Source organism: Rhinopithecus bieti, unplaced genomic scaffold (assembly GCF_001698545.2).
Source record: "Rhinopithecus bieti isolate Rb0 unplaced genomic scaffold, ASM169854v2 scaffold_5476, whole genome shotgun sequence".
In the NCBI taxonomy this organism is placed as follows: domain Eukaryota; kingdom Metazoa; phylum Chordata; class Mammalia; order Primates; family Cercopithecidae; genus Rhinopithecus; species Rhinopithecus bieti.
The window spans coordinates 3,339,801-3,360,724 of record NW_016805433.1 but is presented as its reverse complement, the minus strand read 5'-3'; the positions used below and the strand labels follow the sequence as shown (position 1 = coordinate 3,360,724).

Sequence of the window (20,924 nt, the reverse complement as noted above, 5' to 3'; positions counted from 1 at the left end):
AAGGATTCCAAAGTCAATATAAAAGGTCATATGTACAATTCCCGTGTGAATTTTTTTTTTAACCATTTGGATTTAGAAATGTAGTTTTGCTTTTGTGTTTAAACAGCATTTGAAAATTAATTTTCCATAGGGACAAATGATGACTTAATTTTCATACAACTACAGAAAAAAATCATCTGTACTCTACCAGCATAATTTAAGTTCCTGTCAACTGAGGAAAAGAATTCAGTCTTCAGAAATGATACATATTATTTCTGAAAGCTTTTTTTTTCTTTTTTGAGACAGAGTCTCACTCCACCCAGGCTGGAGTGCAGTGGCACAACCTCGGCTCACGGCAACCTCTGTCCCCCAAGCTCAAGCAATTCTTGTGCCTCAACCTCCTGAATAGCTGGGACTACAGGAGTGCGCCACTGCACATGGCTACTTTTTGTATTTTTAGTAGAGACAGGGTTACACCATGTTGGCTGGGCTGGCCTCAGGTGATCCTCCCCATGTCGACCTTCCAAAATCCTGGGATTACAAGCATGAGCTACCATGCCCAGCCTATTTCTGGAAGAACTTTGATTTAGTATAAACTTTAAGTGTTTCATAAGTATACACACTTAAGGGCCACTGGTTACAGATAATTGGAGCAACTCCTCCTCTAGTGTCTTTAATCATTTATTGAACATCTATATGTAAAGACTTTAAAACAGCTGTCCACAAACTATGTCCATGTGGCCAAATCCAGCCCACCCTACTATTGTAGATAAAATTTTATTGGAACACAGATGTACTACATGTATGTATTATCTGCTTTCACACTACATCAGCAGAGTTGAGTACAGTCATCCCTCAGATTCTATGGTGGACTGGTTCCAGGAAACTTCCCTACCAAAATGCTGGGATGTTCAAGTCCCTCATATAAAATGGCACAGTAACTGCAACTAACCTATGCACATCCTCCTGCATACTTTAAATCACCTCTAGATTACTTATAATAATACTATATACAATGTAAACATTATGTAAATAGTTGTATTATGCTGGGCCAGATGAAGTGGCTCATGCCTACAATCCCAACATTCTGGGAGCCAAGGCAAGAGGATCACTGGAGGCCACGAGTTCAAGACCAGCCTGAACAACACAGTGAGAATACTCTATTAAAAACAAAACAAACAATAGTTGTTATGTTCTACTGTTTATTTGCATTTATTATTGTGCTATTATATTTTATTGTTTTTTACCCTAATATTTTCTATCTGCAGTTGGTTGAATTCATAGATGCAAACTGAACCCACAGACACAGAGGGCCAACTGCAGTTAAGAGAATCATGTGGCCCAAAATGCTGAAAATGTTTACCACCAAGTCTTTTACAGAGGAAGGTTTACTGACTCTGGTTTTCAAGAACAAGAATCCCTTCTGACTTCCACCCTCCCAGGACTAACAGGCATCCAAAATTAAATAATAAGGAAGAGGGAAATCAAGCTGTCACAACCAATTTGCTCTTTTTAAAGTTTAAAATGAGAATTTCAAAGTTAAGATGGCAGATACCACAAACTCATCTGATCTTAATCCCTAAAATCTACACTAAAATTATGATAAAGGGTTTTTTTGTTTTGTTTTGTTAGCAGACTAACACTGAAATCAAAGAAACAAGGGCAGCAACATTTTGGAAGCTGGAAACCAGACAGGTGATAATTTCATTGAGAGAACTGAAATCTAAGATTAGCAGTGGGGAAAGCTGAGAAGCAGCCCAATCACAGTCTTCAAAAGGATAAGAACTGGTGGTACCAGGTACATTTCTAGAACTAGGGCAAGGGGTGGGGCAGGAGAGAAGGTGGCTAAAACAAGAAAGTAAAAACTGATAAGCAGTTAAATCATTACATCTTCTCCTCTACACTAGCAGACATACTCAGTTTCCTCTCGGAAAGGGTAAAATTCAGAACTTGGACTGGAAGACAACAGACACAGTTAACAGTATCAAAGATATAGGACTATGTGCACATTAGAATGCTAAATGTAGAGCCTCCTCTACATTTAGAGAAACACCAGAGGCCAGATCTTTACCCAGACATTGTTCAATGATTAATCTGACTAGCCCAGAAAAAAAAAAAAATTGTAACACTGGGGTTTCTAACAAATGCCCACTCTGGTGATCCTACACTGAAATCCCAAATTAACGAGCCTCCCTCTTCAACACTCAAATTTTCCAATCAATTTTCTTTTTTAATCATCTCTGAATTGTCCCTGCACCCCACCTAACCCAATCTTAATGAGCAGCCAACCAAGTATTGATTTATATTTTAGGAAAGCGTCTTAGATTGAGACCAAATGAGGGAAAGAAAATGTAAGAGCAAATGGACTATAAAGATGGAAGAAATATCCAGACAAACGAGATTATCATCAGTGAAACAAGGACAGGATGCTATTAAAAAAACAGGAAGAATAAAGCAGGTCTTGGAAACCAAAACAACAGAAATCTTAAAACTCAACACGAGCTGAAAGTCTTCAGTTCTGCCTAGAAAGAAGAGCAAAGAGACAAAGATGGAAAATAGGACAGAAGATCATGAGATGACCAATCCAACACAGAACACCTAATAGTAGCTCCAGAAAGAGAAAAAATAAATGAAGCAATCACAAAGTTAAATCAAGAATATCCCTGAAACTAAAAGCCCCTGAATTGCCGCACTAAAAGGGTCCACCACTGAACATGTAACGTTAAAAGAGAAAAAAATAATGTGAAAATTTCAGAACTCTGAAGCCATAGTAGCTTCCAGAAAGAAACGTATATAAACTGTAACTGTATATATTTCTTAATTATCATACACAATTAGTTAATTACAATGACTCTGAACTTCAACACAGCAACACTGGAAGCAAGGTGACAATGGAGCAATGCCTTCAAAATTCTGAAGAAAAATGATTCCCATCTTACTATCCTACACCCAAACTATCCGGCATAAAGGTAGAATAGTCGTTTTGTGTCATGACATGTCTTAAAATAATTTACCTCCCTTGTACTATTCCAAGAAGGTACTAACACACCAAGAAAGCAATGGGAGATTTGGCAAACAACAAACCCAAGAGGAGAAACAAGGTGAAAACTCAGGAAGATAGTAAAATAGATCCAATGACAGCCATGTCACCAAGGTTAAGCAATCCAAATTAGAAGTGTGACACAGGAGACGATCATTTTGAGAACTATAATCACTAAAAATGCTGTTTCCACTCTTCTGGTTTTTTTAATGCTGAAGACAGAATGCATAAGCCACTCATCTGGTTTTTTTAATGCTGAAGATAGAATGCGTAAGAATGGCCCAAATTCTTATTTGTACTTCTATGTGTTGATCTTGTACTGAAGTTTCCAGCCCTCCCACTATCATTCGCTGATGCCTACAACAGCTATGGAAAATCATTTAGCATCCCCTCACTCCCAAGTGCTCTATTTTAACACAGGCTACTGTAAAATTACATGCAACAAATCCTGTGCACCTCATCCCATTCTTCCTGACCCTGTTTCTGTAAAACATCCATCCACATTAGAATCCTGCCACACGCCAACTTGATTAAACCTATGCTTCCCAGGACACATGACCTTGCCCAATACTTCTCCATAAGTCTTTATAAAGCCTCAGAAAACTTGAGGCCAGACTATGACCCAGATAGTCTTTTTTCCTTGTTATCCTGATCTTAGAGCCTTTATTCAGATTTTCAAAATTAAACACTGGTTGAGAATTTATAGGTGGTAAAGCTCTAAAGGAAAGCAAAAAAAGGAATTAGCAAAAGCCAGGATAGCACTTATATGTCTGCGAGGGAAAGATGCAAATGAGAAGGGGCACACAAGGCTTCTGATAGTAATGTTCTATTTTTAACTTGTCTTAATATTCCTTAAGCTCTACATATAAATACATTTTATACATATTTTGGGTGTTTGGTACATTACAATACAAGCAGTAAAATCTTTGGGAAATATATACAATAAAAATGAATTCTGCAAGTATTTATAATCCATTATCATGCCCCGCACTTTCTTAAAAACAGTGACAAATGGTTTAGTATATATGATGGTTTTGAATATATGATCATAAATACACTAATGATCATATATTGTATATTTTATCTTGAATACACTGCACTAGCCTTTTGTAAAAGTAGGTACTAAGCATTAGTAACTACATTTTCATAATACATAATTCATACTACTTGCTGTTAAGAACAGAGTACAAAGTGATGCCAAATCTTGGAAAAAGAACCAACTCTCTGCCACTTACTTGTCAATGTCTGCCATGTTGTAAGAACTCCAAATATCTATGGAGAGAAACATCAATGTTAAAAAAAAGTATATGATTTATTAAAAAAAAGAAACCAAAACCCTTTAAATCAATACCATGCTGAAAACTATCCCAAGAAATGTCTATTTCCTTTAAAATACCATCAGTGTTAAGAATAAAAACTCATGGAACATGCAAATTCTTCCTTACTAGTACCAAAAGTAATTTTTCAAAGGATATTACTTAAAACAAGAAAAGTTACCACTAGGCTTTTAGAATCTGTTGTATATAGACTATGATAATAGCACCATTGGTTAAAAAAAAAAAACTAACATTTGCTAGAATCACAGGAAAGGAACAGTACAAAAGGATCTTCATTCAAATTCAACAACCAAGAAAGGTCAATTTCTGCTTAAATTTTTAGACTTAGCATCTTAAACAAATCCATTTCGTATTTAGCAATATTCATTTTTATGTAATTCATGTTTAAGAAAACCAAAACCTGACGGCTACTGTACTCACTATGCCCCCTACATCTCTTTTTAAAGAAGATTTAATCCTTGGATCAAACAGCCATTTAGACTATTTCAAAAGCTGTGGGTGCCAATCTTAATGGCAGGTAAGCCTTCCCTATCTCTCCAAATGTACATGTACCTCATGTTAGATAACTGATAACCACCAACCTCCAGCTTCCCCTAGATATGCTGGGGACATTGTCAAGACTTGTGGTTACCAGACCTGAGTAAGTTTACTGTTAAGACTGACCAGAGGACATCCTAAGTTCCTTCTCACTAAAAGATTAGTATGAACCTGGAGAATACTGCTTTTAGAAGAATCTTAAAAGTAGATGTGCTATATTCAGGCAGCAAACAATGGTAGAATGCCACAGGTAATCTACAGATTACAAAAAAAACTAAACCAAGTTTTGATAGAATCCACATTAAAATCAAGTTTATCTTCTTAGCCAGGCACAGTGGCACGAGCCTGTAGTCCCAGCAGCCCAAGAGGCAAGATCATTTGAGCACAGGAGTTCAAGGCCTGCCTGGGAAACACAGCAAGACCCTATCTCTAAAAAAGTAACAATAAATAAATAGAATCAAGCTAATCTGGTAAAAAAAAATCTTAGTACATATTTAATCCACAAAATCCTGCATGTGTTTACTTTCATAGCAACGTATTATGCCTATGAACAAAGAGTTGCAAATGGAAAAGATTCTGATTTTAGCAGTTAAGTGCTAATATTTGGGGGAAACAGTATTACTGACCTAGTATCTTATAAAGAATTATATAGAGTAATTATAAAGAAAATTTTTCTTCCTAATATATTTAACTCTGTAAATATTTTGTATTTGTTGTAAATAATTCCTAATAATACTGATGAATTTTTCTAGTGATGCTAGGTAATGAGTCAGCATTTACAAAGTGTTTAGCAATTACGAATACTAATCAAAAATAAGAAAAATATTGAATCTCTGACATCTAAGAAATGCAAGTAGGATTCCAGTTTGTCTATCACATCATCAATAATTTCCTTTTAATACCGAGAAACTTGTGGTGCACATGCATCCTTATTTCTGGCTATTGTTCTTTCTGGAGAGCAATCTGACAATAGGAATATCAAAAGTCTTTAACATGTCCATCTCAGCCAGGCACTGTGGCTCACACCTGCAATCCCCGCACTTTGGGAGACCAAGGTAGAAGGACCACTTGAGGACAGGAGTTCAAGACAAGCCTTGGCAACACAATGAGACTCTGTCTCTTAAAAAATAAAAATTAAAAAAACAAAATATGTCCATCTCCAGATTTATTCACTTATGAGATCTACCATAAAAAAATTATAAGGAATCTAATGCCTAGATTCCATGTTCACCTAGAAGGTTCTTCCACAGCTCTAAACAAGTCTTGCACATCCTTTGACTCTCAGTTCAAAGTTTCACTCCCCAGAGATGCTTTCTCCAACCTGCAGATTCCGGTTAAGTAAGATTTCTTGGTTGTACACACACTCCTATAAAGCTTTCTTTCCACCATAAGATGTCTCAGTCTGTAATTATAAATTAGGGTGACCTATGGTCTGTCTCTCCCAACTGACAAGATTCATGATTACAAGAATTAAATCTGATCTTGCCAATCACAGTGTGTCTTCTTTGGGGTAGCACACAAAGCTTATCATAAACTTAGTACTATAACGGAATGTGCATAAATGGAATGTTTGGCAGTCACAAATGAAGCATATCTGAGTTGATATGAAGGAACACCAAAGCAAGGTAGAGAATGTATGCCAAAATCCCATTTGGATATGGGGGAAAAAAAAAATATATATATATATATAAAATCTCCACTCATATATGCACATGCTTTAATATAAATAAAACCTTTTAAAACATACACCAAAACCTAACCAGAGTAACCTAATGAGAAAGAAGGGACTGGGGGTAATGAGAACTAATTTCCCATTCACCATTATGGTCACATGTGGATTATATGTTCTGAGAAATGTGTCTTTAAGTGATTTTATTGTTGTTCAAACATCAGAGTATACTTACACAAACCGAGATGGTATAGCCTACTACACACCTAGGCTATAATACAGACTATTGCTCCCAGGCTACAAACTTATATAGCATGTGACTGTACTGAACACAGTAGGCAACTTTAATGTAATGGCTAAGTATTTATGTGGTGCATGACTGCATTTGGTTTTCCAGTACAAAGATTTATATAATAATTTCCAATACACAAATATATTCTGAAATTTTCTGGGTTTAATATATAGTGCCTAGTAAACCCAGCAATTGTCAAAAACAGAAACAAAACCCAAAACTTCCAAATTTAATTTAATTTTTTATAACATTTTAATGTGTTCACAGAAGAATGGCTACACTGCTAACCTCAATGTCCATTTGCAGCATTATATTTATAGTTTAAATTCTTAAAATGAAACTTTATCTTTAGTAAAGAGGATCCAAGACAGAACATTTAAAGAACATTAACAGGAGGCATTTACTCCTCCAGAGAAGGCTGATCTAACCTGCCCATTCTGGCTATATTGTATTTCTTGGTTGTAAGATAGGCCTAATTTTCTAGTCAGTTGTAGTCAGATCATTTGGGCTGACATCAACTTTGTAGCAATCCACAAACTAAGGCAAACAACTTCTGACTCTATTTCATCACTATATAAAGTAGAAAAATATCTGAGGGAGTGGGACCCAAAAATCTGCAGTCTAAACAAAAAACTCAGCTTCTGAGAGGTGGTTCTCAGGTAGACCACATTGACAAACACAAGTTTAGGTTAATACCTGTGCTAATTTTTTTCTGTAGTTGACATTAAATAAAATCAGTGAGAATCTTATTTGTTAAGACATTAAATTGCATTCCAAGATCTCTGTGAAAAACTTTCATTCCTGAAAGCAACAAATTAGATTATGCAGATCAATTCTACCAATGAAAAATACGGCTGGACGCAGTGGCTCATACCTGTAATCCTAGCACTTTGAAAGGCCAAGGCAGGCGAATTGCCTGAGCTTAGGAGTTCAAGACCAGCCTGGGCAACATGGTGAAACCCAGTCTCTACTAAAACACAAAAAATTAGCCGGGCGTGATTGCGCACACCTGTAGTCCCAGCTACTTGGGAGGCTGAGGCAGGAGAATTGCTTGAACCCAGGAGGAGGAGGCTTCAGTGAGCCGAGATCACACCATTGCACCCCAGCCTGGGTGAGAGCGAGACCCTGTCTCAAATAAAAAAAAAAAAAAGAAAGAAAATAATTAAAAGTACAGACTTCTTTAACAAAACATTTTGTTAAAATCTTAAAAGTACCAAAATATTAACAAGATAGTAAGGAATTACCAGTCCAAAACTGAAGGCAATACAGGAAGCAGAAGGAAGGCACTTGCGCACTAAGGTCAACTGCCAATTATCAGCAATGTGAACTCTGGTTTTAACCAAAGTTAAAATTCTGGGCCTGTCCAAGATGGGTATCTTTATGGCAACTCTCCCAAATTAAGCAGGAACCCCAAAATGCTATATCCTCAAGAATAAATTCATTCTCCTGGACAAACAGCCCCAATTTACCTCATCTATATTGCCCTCCAAACCCCAACCTATGTACTTAAAATGATCTGTCCCTGGTATATTTAGACACCTGCACATCCAAATATAAATGAAAGCTTCCTTCTAGACCTTAAAAAATTCATACAAGTAATTTTTACAGCCAACAGGAGAAACAGAAAATAAAACAGAAATCAATCCTACACAAAGACTTAAATACTGTCATACAGACTACAAACAAATATATTACCTATAGGCATAGTAAGCCTGGTTGTCTTTGATCTAAGTTTAAAAAAACATTGTCTGCAAGGAAGTCATCTATTAAAGGTGATGTAACAAAATTTGTAAAACTAGAACTTCCAGAAATAAAAATAACTGGAATCAAACTAAATGGGCTGGCTTAAGAGTAAGATAAACAGCTAAAGAATTAAGTGACCTGAAATGAAGCTTAGAAGAAAACTTTCAAAATATGGCAGAGCCACAGAATCTGAAGGACTGAAAATACTGAAATGAAAAGACATTTTAGGATCCAAAAAAGCCTAATGAATACTTCATACAAGTTCCAAGAGCAGGAGGATGCAATATTTGAAGAAGTTAATATGCAAGAATTTTCCATTTCCTTAAGTGATGAAAGACACCAATCCACAGATTCAGGTAGCCCTACAAGTTAAAACCATGAAATAAAGAACCCATATATATATATGGTTTATTTATCCAGCTCGGGATATATCAGTAAAAAGGCAAGATAGCAAAAACAAATTCATCTCAAAAGCACACACAGAAAAGGCAGATTAACTTCAAAGCCACAAAAAGACTGACAGCTGTCTTCTCTTCAGTAAGACACCAAAAGACAACAGAATCTTCTATATGTTCTAATATGTTCTATATGTTCTAATCTTCTATATTCTAAGGCTCTTAGAATACTATCCCCAACCAAAACATCTTTTAAGAATGAAGGTGAGGCTGTGTGCAGTAGCTCACATCTATAGTCTCAGCACTTTGGAAGGTTGGGTCAGGAGGATCACTTGAGGCCAGGAGTTCAAGGCCAGCCTGGGCAATATAGATCATCTCTACAAAAAATTTAAATGCCTGTTGTAGTCCTAGCTACTTGGAAGACTGAGGCAGGAAGATCACTTGAACCCAGGAGTTTGAGGTTACGGTGAGCTATGATCATGCCGCTGCACTTCAACGTATCTCCTTAAAAAAAAAAAAAAAAAAAAAGTAAAAGACAGTTTCAGAATAAAACACTAACCAACGTAGCATGTATTGTCAGGAAAAAATAGACTTCAAGGAAAAACATTAAGAGATAAAAAGGTCACTTTATAATAAAAAATTCATACATATATGGTGTATATAAGATCTCAAAAGACATAACTGACCCTAAAAACATGCTTGAAGGCATTTTTTCTTTTTTTTGGAGACAAGGCCTTGCTCTGTTGCCTAGGCGTGATACAGCTCACTGCAGCCTAGACCTCACAGGCTCAAGTGATCCTCTCACCCTCTCACCTCAGCCTCCTGAGTAGCTGGGACTACAGGTATGCATGCACCACCACATTCAGCTAATTTTTAAAAATTTTTTTGTGAAGACAGAGTGTCTCACTATGTTGCCTAGACTGGTCTGGAAATCCTGTGCTCCCGCCTTGGCCTCCCAAAGTGCTGTGATTACAGGTGTGAGCCACCACGCCTGGCCTCCTGAAAGCAAATCTTCCTTCCTAAACTGAACTAAAAACAAAGAAAATCTTCCATGGAAGCGGGGAAGCAACTGCCTGAACTAACTGGATACATAGAGCTGACCATAAGGCTAAGAAACCATTACCCAACTGCAGTCACATAACATTTTAGTCAGCCCAGGACTGTATATACAACGGTGGTCCCCTAAGATTATAATGGAGCTGATTCATATAAAAGTATGGCACTTACAATTATGTACAGTACATAATACTTGATAAGGGCAATAAATGACTTATTGGTTTATGTATTTACTTTACTATGCTTTTTGTGGTTAGAGTACACTCCAACTTATTTTTTAAAAAGTTAAAACTGCCTACAGTATTCAACACAGCAACATGCTATACAGGTTTGTAGCCTAGGAACAGCAAACAGGCTATATACCATATAGCCTAGGTGTGTAGTAGGCCGTACCATCTAGGTTTGTGTAAATACATTCTATGACATTCACAAAAGGATGAAACGGCCTAATGAAGCATTTCTCCAGAACATATCCCCATTATTAACCATGCATGACTGTATATGTAAACAAATTGTATGTTAGAAGACTTAATGACCATAACTGCTATACAGCTTTTCCCTAGAGCACAGTGAGATACAAAGTGGAGTGCTTTTGAATTCCATGCTGCTATGGTTTGAGTATCTGTCCCCTCTAAAACTCATGTTGAAATTTAATCCCCTATGTGGCAGCACTGAGAGGTGGGGTCTTTAAGAAGTGATTGGGATCATGAGGGTTCCACCCTCACAAATGAATTAATCCATTAGTGGATTAATGTATTTCTTTATAAATTACACAGTTTCCCACCAGGGGAACTGGAGATCCGAGCTACTCAGCACACTCAGCCCCCTCCCCATGTGATACCCTGCACTGCCTTGGGAACCTTCAGAGTCCCCACAAGTAAGGTGCTCACCACATGGGGCCCCTCAATCTTGGATTTCTCAGCCTCTATAACTTCAAGAAATAAATTATTTATTCATGCTGATTTACAGTAGAACAGTGTAAGTCAACATTCTTTCAAAGCCAGGACAAAAATTATCTCATCATAAGTTATCATTGCTCACGTACATAACCATGGACGGGTTATTTAACCACTCCATACCTATTTCCTTGTTAAAATGTTGATGCTACCTATCTCTAAGTGCATTAAATGAGCTAATAATACACACAGAATTTAAAACAATGCCTGAATAATCAATCAGTAAGTGTTGCCTACCACATTATTTACCCCTGTTATGTTCTTCTGCACCCTCTTCAGGAAGTAATTCCAAGACCAAAATTATAACTCTAGACAGGTGTGGTGGCTCACACCTGTAAACTCAGCACTTTGGGAGGCCAAGACAAGATCACTTGACTTGAGGCATTTAAGACCAGTCAGGGTAACGCAGCAAGAGCCTGTCTCCACAAGGAAAAAATATATATAACCCTGTTTCCCAATAAAAATCAAAATGTACAAAACTTCTGAAGTAAAAATGTATACAAATATGCAGGAAGTAAAAGGCAGAGTTGGTAACCAAAGGTATAGAAGCCAATTTCTATGGTAAGCCCAGTAATGTACTCTAATGTTCCGCAGTCATTGAGCTAAACAACTTACATATGGATAGGTGTAAAGTAACAAGTCTCCTTCTAACCCCTATACTGCCCAAAAACTTATTTAGATGAAACCAGTTTGAAATGGAACTTAAAATCATCAATTATAACAGGTTCCTTTGTGCAAACGTTGTATTACTCTATGCCCCCTTTACCTTTTTCTTCCTTCACAGCTCTCATCACAATTTAACATTTCACATCTAAGCAACCAATTTGCCTCTTTTGCTCATAAGATACATGTCCATACAGGTGCCAGATAGTTACCCAAAGAATAAACTGAGAACACAAGTAATTACAGGTTTGATTAAACGTGAAGATCTGAATACAATGATCATTAATATTTTGATATTGATGAGGTTTCATTCTAATCCTTCGTTTCAAATTTACAACCAAGAAGTAAACAAATACTGTATTTTGACATCTTCAGACCTTTTAAGTCCAACAGATACTGCTTCTGTAGCCCCTTCTACAAAAGACCCTTAGTTTTTAACATATTTTCAGCAACTTAGAATCAACTCAGTTACCAGAAGCCAACAGGAGCAAGCTGAATAAAAAGAGATGGCACTTTGGATTACATTCGTCATGGTACAAGTATTCTTTTCAAAAATCTCATTAAAGGCCAAGTGCAGTAATTTACCATATTCGGTATTAGCTTTATAATTCTGCAAATCAATGGGCCTAATATAAAAATAGGTACTTTCTAACAGATAAAATTTAGAAAGATATTCAAATCAGTATACTGAAAACTTTTTCTATTTATTAACATAATGTTGACTTGGAAAGAGAATCTATTAAAGTCAGGTTTTATGATAGAAGATGTCCAAGTCCACCTACCAGGGTTTAGTTCCACATATTCTCCAAAGGATAGTATTCTTAGAACTAAACTATAGATATAGGCCATTTATTTAAACTTGGGCAATTCAAACAAGCTTGAAACACAAGAGTGCCTTGAAAATAACTGTAAATGTCATTTATTTCCCTTCGATTTTTAAATGGTACCCCATACGTAAAAGGTTTTTCCCTTATTCAATCACAGGTCATGTGTATTACTTCCAAAGTAAATATTAATTTAAGAGAGTTAATTCCATTAACTCCAAAGTGAGTGTTAATTTAAGCTGACCAAAAAAAGAGGACCCAGATACCCGTTTCCAAAGATGTTTTGAATCCACCTATTTTCAAAAGGCCAAATTTCATTTTACAGCTCTTCTGAAACCAGGGAAGCAGTGTAAATTTTTAAATGCAGCAGTGAGATATCTTAAAATGTTAGCAGCGATATTTTTAAAATGTAATTGTTTCAGAACTGATCAGTGACCGTCTAAAATAGGGGCTCCTTGAGGACATCCTGTGCCTGGTTCATCCTTTTGGTACTCTCAAAGTCTAGCCTTCCAAGATAGGACCTCAGTCCCAGCCTCCCTACACTGCCATCCCCAAGATCTTTAGGGGAGTGGGGTTCATTGACAACGTTGCAGGCTACAAACTTGGCTAAGTTTATACTAACACCTCATTCCATCCCACCTCCCATCTTAAAAAGGAAACAGTTAAGTATCTTATTCTAGTGATTTCAATAAACGAACTAATTTATAAGAAAGCCAAGAACAATTAAAGTCACAAAGGGTCAAACTTTATTTTCATCTAAGAACCGTTTGCAGGGGTGGTCCGATCTTTTGGCTTCCCTGTGCCACATTAGAACTGTCTTGGGCCACACGTAAAATACATTAACTAGTTGACGAGCTTTTTCAAAATAATAATAATAATAAAGCTTATGAATTTGTGTTGGGCCACATTTAAAGCCGTCCTGGGCCGCGGGTTGGACAAGCTTGGTTTAGGGGTTTAGATCGATTAGGGTCAATACTCCCCAAATAAAAAATCCTGATCAAGACACCCATCTAACTGTACCTGGGAAACACAACAACAACCTTTTGCTAATAACAGTTAACATAAGCGCTAGATACGCCTTAACTTTTTAAAATACTAGCAGTGGAGGCCCTTCCTCATCATCAGCTAACATCCACAATCTCCGGTACCAATAAAAAGATTAAGACCCAAGAGAAGCAGGGAAGAGTTTTGAAACCCAGGGACAGGGCTTACTAGCTTACTTTCCCTTTTCACGTTCCACAGTCTCTACAACTTTCAAAGTAAGGATAGCCCGAGGGCAAGGGTCTCCACCCAGGCCCAGCCGGTGGCCACCAAGCCCATTACCACGTGCGGAGGGAAGCCGCCGGGGGGTTTCCCCTCCCCGCGCGGCCGCCCCCAATGGGCGGAGAGCCCGGGAGCTTCGCAGTCTCCCCCGCCCCCTCCCCGCCTCGGGGCCTCGTCCCTCCACAGCCCCTCCCTCCCGTCGGAATTCGCAGCCTCCGCCGTTCTTTCATCTCCCAGCGGCCTCCCTCCTGGTATTATTTTTGAGGGAAAAGCAGGGGGGTGTCGAAGAGGCGGCCCGCTCTGCACTCGGCCCGGCCCGTACGCCGGGGGCCTCCCGGTCCCCGCGGCGCAGCCGACTCGCAGGGCACCCGGGCGTCACCGCGGCCTCGCTCCGGTCCACGCGGAGAAGACGGTGGAGCTCAGAGAACCTCACGCCGCCAGGCCGCGCCAACCCCTACGTCGCCTCAGCCGTCCCAGATAAAAGCGCTGGTCGGCCCCAGGGCCCCTCTCAGGCTCCGGGGTCCGGACTCCGCGGTCCTGTCCGACCTCACAGGACGACCCCGGAGGCCCCAGGCGGCCAGGGGCCCCGAATCCCCGCTCCCAGTCCCTCTATCCCTCCGGCCCTCCCATCTGCGCAGGCCGCCCAGCCAAAACTACGTTCCCCCTTCCCTTCCAGGCCCCCATCCGTTACCGGCGGCTAGTATGGGGAGCCAGGCGGCCGGAGCTGCGCAGGCAGTGACTCAGGGCGGCAGCGGCGGCGGGAGGAGCAGGAGGCGGCGCCGCGAGCAGATGGCGCTAAAAAAGACCCAAGAGCCCGCCGCTCGCGCTCATATACAATTAGCGTCAGCACGTAGGGCCCTCTCGCCTCCTCCCCCCGGCCTTGTCGTCTCCCAGCAACGCGAGCGAGAGGCGGGTCCAGGCCGGGTTGCCTAGCAACTGAACCGTCCTTCTTCCCCCGCGACCTCCATACCCCGGCCGAGGACTCCTGCAGCCCGGAGGACTCCTGCAGCCCCGAGGCCCAGGCGCCTCGCTTGGGCTCCTCGGGTTCCCGCCGGTGTCTAACCTTCTCTGTTAAGCACCCCACCATCTCTTTTCTCCCCGCTGAGCCGGAAAGGAAATCTCAACCCCATCAGCTGTGGGGAAGGCCTGGCCCGCATGCCGGGCGCCCGGCCCGCTCCGCCCCCTTCGGCGTTGTGCTGGGAATGCTGAGGGCGGGCGCTAGTCGCCTGGTCCCTCTCTCGCCGCAGCCTAGACGGCGGGCGCTCCCTGTCAGGGCCTAATTGCTGCAGCTCGCCGGCCCCCGGTAACCATTTTCCCTCCCCGCCTAAGAAAAACAGTTTTTTCCTCTAGACCACTTCGGCGGCCTCTTCTGCCTGTTTTGCTTCTCCTATGCCAGCGGGTCTCCGCACCTTTAGGGGGTGCTCGTCATCCTTAGCCCCCATCCCCCCGCCACATACTTGTACCTGATGTACAGTCCCTCAGTTCGGCTTCAGTTCTTTTGACGGATGAAAATGGCATATTTGTGCATTCTCTGGATGCGTTATAATGGGGACATTCAGTATGTCCGTTGTTTCATCTTTCTGAAAAAGTACATCGCATTAAATCCTCAGGCTTGTAAAACCTCATAACTAATTTTCAAGTGATGATGAATTGACTAATATTAACTCAAAAAGTTGTTCTCAGAATATGGTCTGAGGGTCCCCAGACGCTTTCAAGAGGAAGGTCAAAACTATTTCCGTGTTAATGTCAAGACTGCCTTTGCATTCTCATTCTCTCACAAGTGTACAGTGGGGTTTTCCGGAGGCTATGTGACGTGTGATAAGGAAACAGACTGAAAATAGAAGCAGATAGGAGAATCCAGTCATCTGCAGTTAAACGAGACGTTAAAGAGATTTGCAAAACTCGATTTGGGGCAAGAGGGAGTATTTTTCTTTTTTTTTTTTTCTTTTTTTTTTTTTAAGAGGGAGTCTCGCTCTGTCGCCCAGGCTGGAGTGCAGTGGCGCGATCACAGCTCGCTGCAAGCTCCGCCTCCCGGGTTCAAGCCGTTCTCCTGCCTCAGCCTCCCGAGTAGCTGGGACTACAGGCGCCCACCACCATGCCCGGCTAATTTTTGTATTTTTAGTAGAGACGGGGTTTCACCGTGTTAGCCAGGATGGTCTCGATCTCCTGATCTCGTGATCCGCCCGCCTCGGCCTCCCAAAGTGCTGAGATTACAGGCGTGAGCCACCGCGCTGGGCCTATTTTTCATATAAAAAATTATTTTTGTTAATATTTGATTGCTTTATTGTTTTTAAATGAAATACTCTTAATATTTCTCACTTTTAATTTCTGACACAAGTATCAGTATCAATAATGCACATAAAAGTTCTTTGGGGTCCTCAACTTTTAAAGGAGTGTAAAGGAATCCTAAGACTACAAAGTTTGAGAACCTGTTCTCTAAATCTTGCGTTTCTTGAAACTTCAAACTGTCTAGAATCCCCTATTGTAATCCACACATTTAGCAACTGTATCTTCCATTTGAGGGGATACGATGTTTTCCTTGGCGCTCCAGAACCTCATTGAAATTAATTGCCTTTCCCACTCTACACTGCAGATGCCTCTGTTTATTCATTCATTTTTGTTTTTCATATACAATTCCTTTGTTGTTCTCATAGCCTGTTCCTATACACCCTTCTCAACACTGATGTAATGCTAACAAGGAGCGTAATAGCATCAATAATGGATCTTCAGGAAGAATCCACTATACATAAACAAGGTAGATCAGTGCTCAGTTTGAACATAAATTTGACACGTTAATTTCAATGAGAACTTCAGGAATGTTGCATTTTAATCAAAGCTTTGCACAATGCAAGGTAATTAGCATATTAAAATGAACTAAATAACTTTCACTTTCTTTCCATAAATCTTTATGGTAGCAGAATTTCTGAGACAAAATTGAGAAGTTAGCTTTTGTGATGGTTTTTATCCTACACCAGAGAGCCTCACCAATTTTTGGCACTTCACCCATGAAGGCTCTTGATTTTTTAGGTTTCACCACCACCCCCTGTCAACCTCTGTAACTTAGGTGTTATCATTACCAGTGGATATGCTCTTCCCCCTTTTCTCCAGCTTCCTCTTCTTTTTTCAGTGTATCCTAGCCAATCTAAGAAACTAAAACAATAAAAAATTTCTAATAATGCATGCCTTTTTAATACAGTCTTTTGAATTAAAGTCCAGGGAAGGGCAGACATTTATGCATTCATTCGACAAATATTTATGTCAGGCACAACTTCAGACTGTGGAAATACAGCATTTAGTAAGAAAGACAAGGTTCTTGATTTTATTGAAGTTATGGTCTAGTGAGGTGAGGCAAACGATTAGCAATGAAATAATTTTACTAATAAAATATTTTATTAGTAATAAAACAATTTCACTTAATAATAAATAATTGATAAGTGAAAACTATAAAGAAAATATAATGAGAAAAGGGATAGAAGGTGACTGACCTGAAGATACCTTTGAGCTTTTTTTGTTTTTTTTAGACGGAGTCTCTTTCTGTTGCCCAGGCTGGAGTGCAGTGGCACCGATCTCGGCTCACTGCAACCTCTGCCTCCGGGTTTCAAGCGATGTCCTGCCTCAGCCTCCTGATTAGCTGTGACTACAGGCATGCGCAACCACGCCCAGCTAATTTTTTTGTATTTTTAGTAGAAATGGGGTTTCATCATGTTGGTCAGGCTAGTTGCGAGCTCCTGACCTCAAATGATCCGCCTGCCTCAGCCTCCCAAAGTGCTGGGATTACAGGTGTGAGCCACTGCACCTGGCCACCTTTGAGCTTTTTACATTGGCCCCTCTTATACCCCCAAATCACACAATGTAGTTAACTCATCTAATTTAATTGCAATAAAGGGTGACCCTGGTCACTGATCTGGGGCAATGCCAAATTTTCTGTTACGGTTCCTTTTCTCATGCTCTCCTTGGCAGCATATATACTAAAATAAAGTTTCTTTTTTCTCTATCTCCCATGATTTTCATTTGGTAGTTTTTTTTTTTTTTTTTTTTTTTTTGAGACAGAGTCTCGCTCTGTCGCCCAGGCTGGAGTGCAGTGGCCGGATCTCAGCTCACCGCAAGCTCCGCCTCCCGGGTTTACGCCATTCGCCTGCCTCAGCCTCCGGAGTAGCTGGGACTACAGGCGCCCGCCACCTCGCCCAGCTAGATTTTGTATTTTTTAGTAGAGACGGGGTTTCACCGTGTTAGCCAGGATGGTCTCGATCTCCTGACCTCGTGATCCGCCCGTCTCGGCCTCCCAAAGTGCTGGGATTACAGGCTTGAGCCACCGCTCCCGGCTCATTTGGTAGATTTTTATAGCATTGTAGCCTAGAGGCTTAGAGGTGTGGCTTTGGAGTCAAACAGCCTGTTTTGTCCCTATTTTTCTACCACTTAATAGTTGTATAACGTTGGATAAGTCACTTAGCCATCCCAGGTTTCACTTTCCACATCTGTAAAATGAGGAAAATAAGCATGCATTTCTCACGGCTGTGTGAAACTTATTAAAAAAAAAAATTTTTTTTTTTTTTTTTTTTTTTTTTATATATATATAATATATATATATTTTTTTTTAATCAAGAGTGGTCTTGGTGTACTACCCAGGCTGGTCTTGAACTCCTAAACTCAAGAGATCCTCCCACTTCAGCCTCCCAAAGTGCTGAGATTATAGGCCTGAGCCACCTTGCCCAGTTGTGAAACTTTTGGAGTCTCACTGTGTCACCCAGGCTGAGGTGCAGTGGCACAATCTTGGTTTACTGCAACCTCTGCCTCCCATATTCAAGCAATTCTTGTGCCTTACCCTCCCAAGTAGCTGAGACTGCAGGTGTGCGCCACCACATCCTGCTAATTTTTTGTATTTTAGTAGAGACGGGCTTTCACAATGCCCAGGCCGGTCTCAGACTCCTGAGCTCAGACAATCCACCTGCCTCAGCCTCCCAAAGTGCTAGGATTACAGGTGTGAGCCACTGTGCCTGGCTTAGCTGTGAAACTTTAAATAACACATTTAAGTTGCTTAACATAATCCCTGACATGTATAGTGAATGCTCAATAAAAGGTAACCATTTTTAACCTCTTACCAAAGTTTTGTTTTATTTTTGTTTTATTTAAAGGTTTAAGGAAGTACCCCGAAGTCTTCTGATAATATCTGACACTTTTTGTGAAATATTTTATTAAAAGGTATCTAGTCGTAACTTTCAAAAGACATTTTCCTGAGCTGCAATAATCCACACCAATTACCATAAAAATATTATAGTCAACTTTTCTCAATATTGGATAAGAACTATAGAGATCAACAAGAAAGCTGATGACAAAGATGGTATTTCACCTGTGCTTGTGTCTGTATTTCAGCCCCTATGTAGTAGAAAAAAAGCATAGGCCTTAACATCAGACAGGTATAGGCTCCCTCCAACACTTTGTGACCTTGCAAAAGTACTTACCCACTCGATCTTCAAACTTCCCTATCTGAAAAATGCATTAATAATTATAATAAAACCTGTCTCTTTATTAGCATAAAATAGAGAAATGTCTGTAAGTTCCCAGAGCAATGACTTGCCCTTTAAGTACTCAATATTTATTTTCTTCCCTCTGAATTAATCTGTAGGTAAAACATCCAAAGGAACTAATAATAATTATCATCTAAAAACTGCACAAGATATATTTAAATAACAGTTACCTTAGTTAGATCTGGATTGTTTTATTTTTTCCTACTTTTCCCCAAATTAATTTATAGCTGCAATGTAATCAAATTCCAAGTGGAAAATTAGGAACAAGATGCCTTAAATTTTCTCTCTACATCCAAAAAAAACAAAACAAAACAAAAAAGGATTAATTGTTTTTTTATTTAAAAAAATCTTTTTTTTCTTTCTTTGAGACATAGTTTTGCTCTTGCTGCCCAGGCTGGAGTGCAATGGCACGATCTCAGCTCACCGCAACCTCCACCTCCTGGGTTCAAGCAATTCTCCTGCCTCAGCCTCCCAAATAGCTGGGATTACAGGCATGCACCACCACGCCTAATTTTGTATTTTTAGTAGAGACGGGATTTCTCCACGTTGGCCAGGCTAATCGCAAACTCCTGACCTCAGGTGATCCTCCCTCCTCTGCCTCCCAAAGTGCTGGGATTACAGGAGTGAGCCACGGCACCTGTATTTTGTTTTTTGTTTTTTGTTTTTTTTTTATGGAGACAAGGTCTCACTCTGTCACCCAGGCTGGCGTGCAGTGGTGCAACTACAGCTTGACCTCCCTGGCTCAAGTAATCCTCCCACTTCAGCCTCCCACGTAGCTGGGACTACAGATGTACACCACCATGCCTGACTATTGTTTTTTAATTTGGGGTTCTCACTATGTTGCCCAGGCTGGTCTCCAACTCCTGTGCTCAAGCAGTCCTCCCACCTCAGCCTCCCAAAATGTTGGGATTACAGGCATGAGCCACTATGCCTGCCTTGTTTAAGAATATTTTTATTTTGCTGTCATTACTTAACTGAACTTTTTACTGAACATGAAGTTTTGAGAAATAACTACAGAGAGATCCATGACAACTTTCCCCAGTTTACCATAATGGTAACAATCCACGCTCTTATTCAGATTTTCCCAGTTTCACTTATATCCATTTGTGTGTTTATGGATTTAGTTCTATACAATATTACCATTTGTGGGTTTGTGTATCTATCACCAAGAAGATACAGATCAGCTATATCACCCCAAGGATCCTTTATGTTGCCCTTTTATTCATTCATTTATTTTTAAATTTTAGTTCTTTTTTTCCTGGACAGGATTATTGCAGTGTACGTTGACCTTTTGTTACAGTCAGGATTTTTTGTTTTTTTGTTTTTTTATATGCCACACAATGTTCTGCATTCTTACATTTTATTTTGTTTCTCACACATAGACCACTTAGGTAGAAAATATGCCATTGTTAGGCTGGGCGCAGTGGCTCATGCCTATAATCCCAGCACTTTGGGAGGCCGAGGCAGGGGGCGGGGATCACCTGTGGTCGGGAGTTCGAGACCAGCCTGACCAACATGGAGAAACACTGTCTCTACTAAAACTACAGAAGTAGCTGGGCGTGGTGCCACATGCCTGTAATCCCAGCTACTTGAGAAGCTGAGGCAGGAGAATTGCTTGAACCTGGGAGGCGGAGATTGCAGTGAG

The 20,924-nt window shown here is 40.1% G+C and overlaps 1 protein-coding gene across 1 annotated transcript in view; it reads right to left on the bottom strand.

Moving 5' to 3' along the window:
• Positions 1–15,402, bottom strand: part of NAP1L1 (nucleosome assembly protein 1 like 1) — a 38,005-nt gene extending 22,603 nt beyond the window's left edge. The window contains 2 exon segments of the mRNA XM_017872518.1: positions 4,255–4,291; positions 15,218–15,402. Of these exon segments, the coding sequence (XP_017728007.1) occupies positions 4,255–4,291; positions 15,218–15,272 (92 nt within the window). The 5' untranslated portion in view covers positions 15,273–15,402.
• Between the last annotated feature and the right edge of the window lie 5,522 nt (positions 15,403–20,924).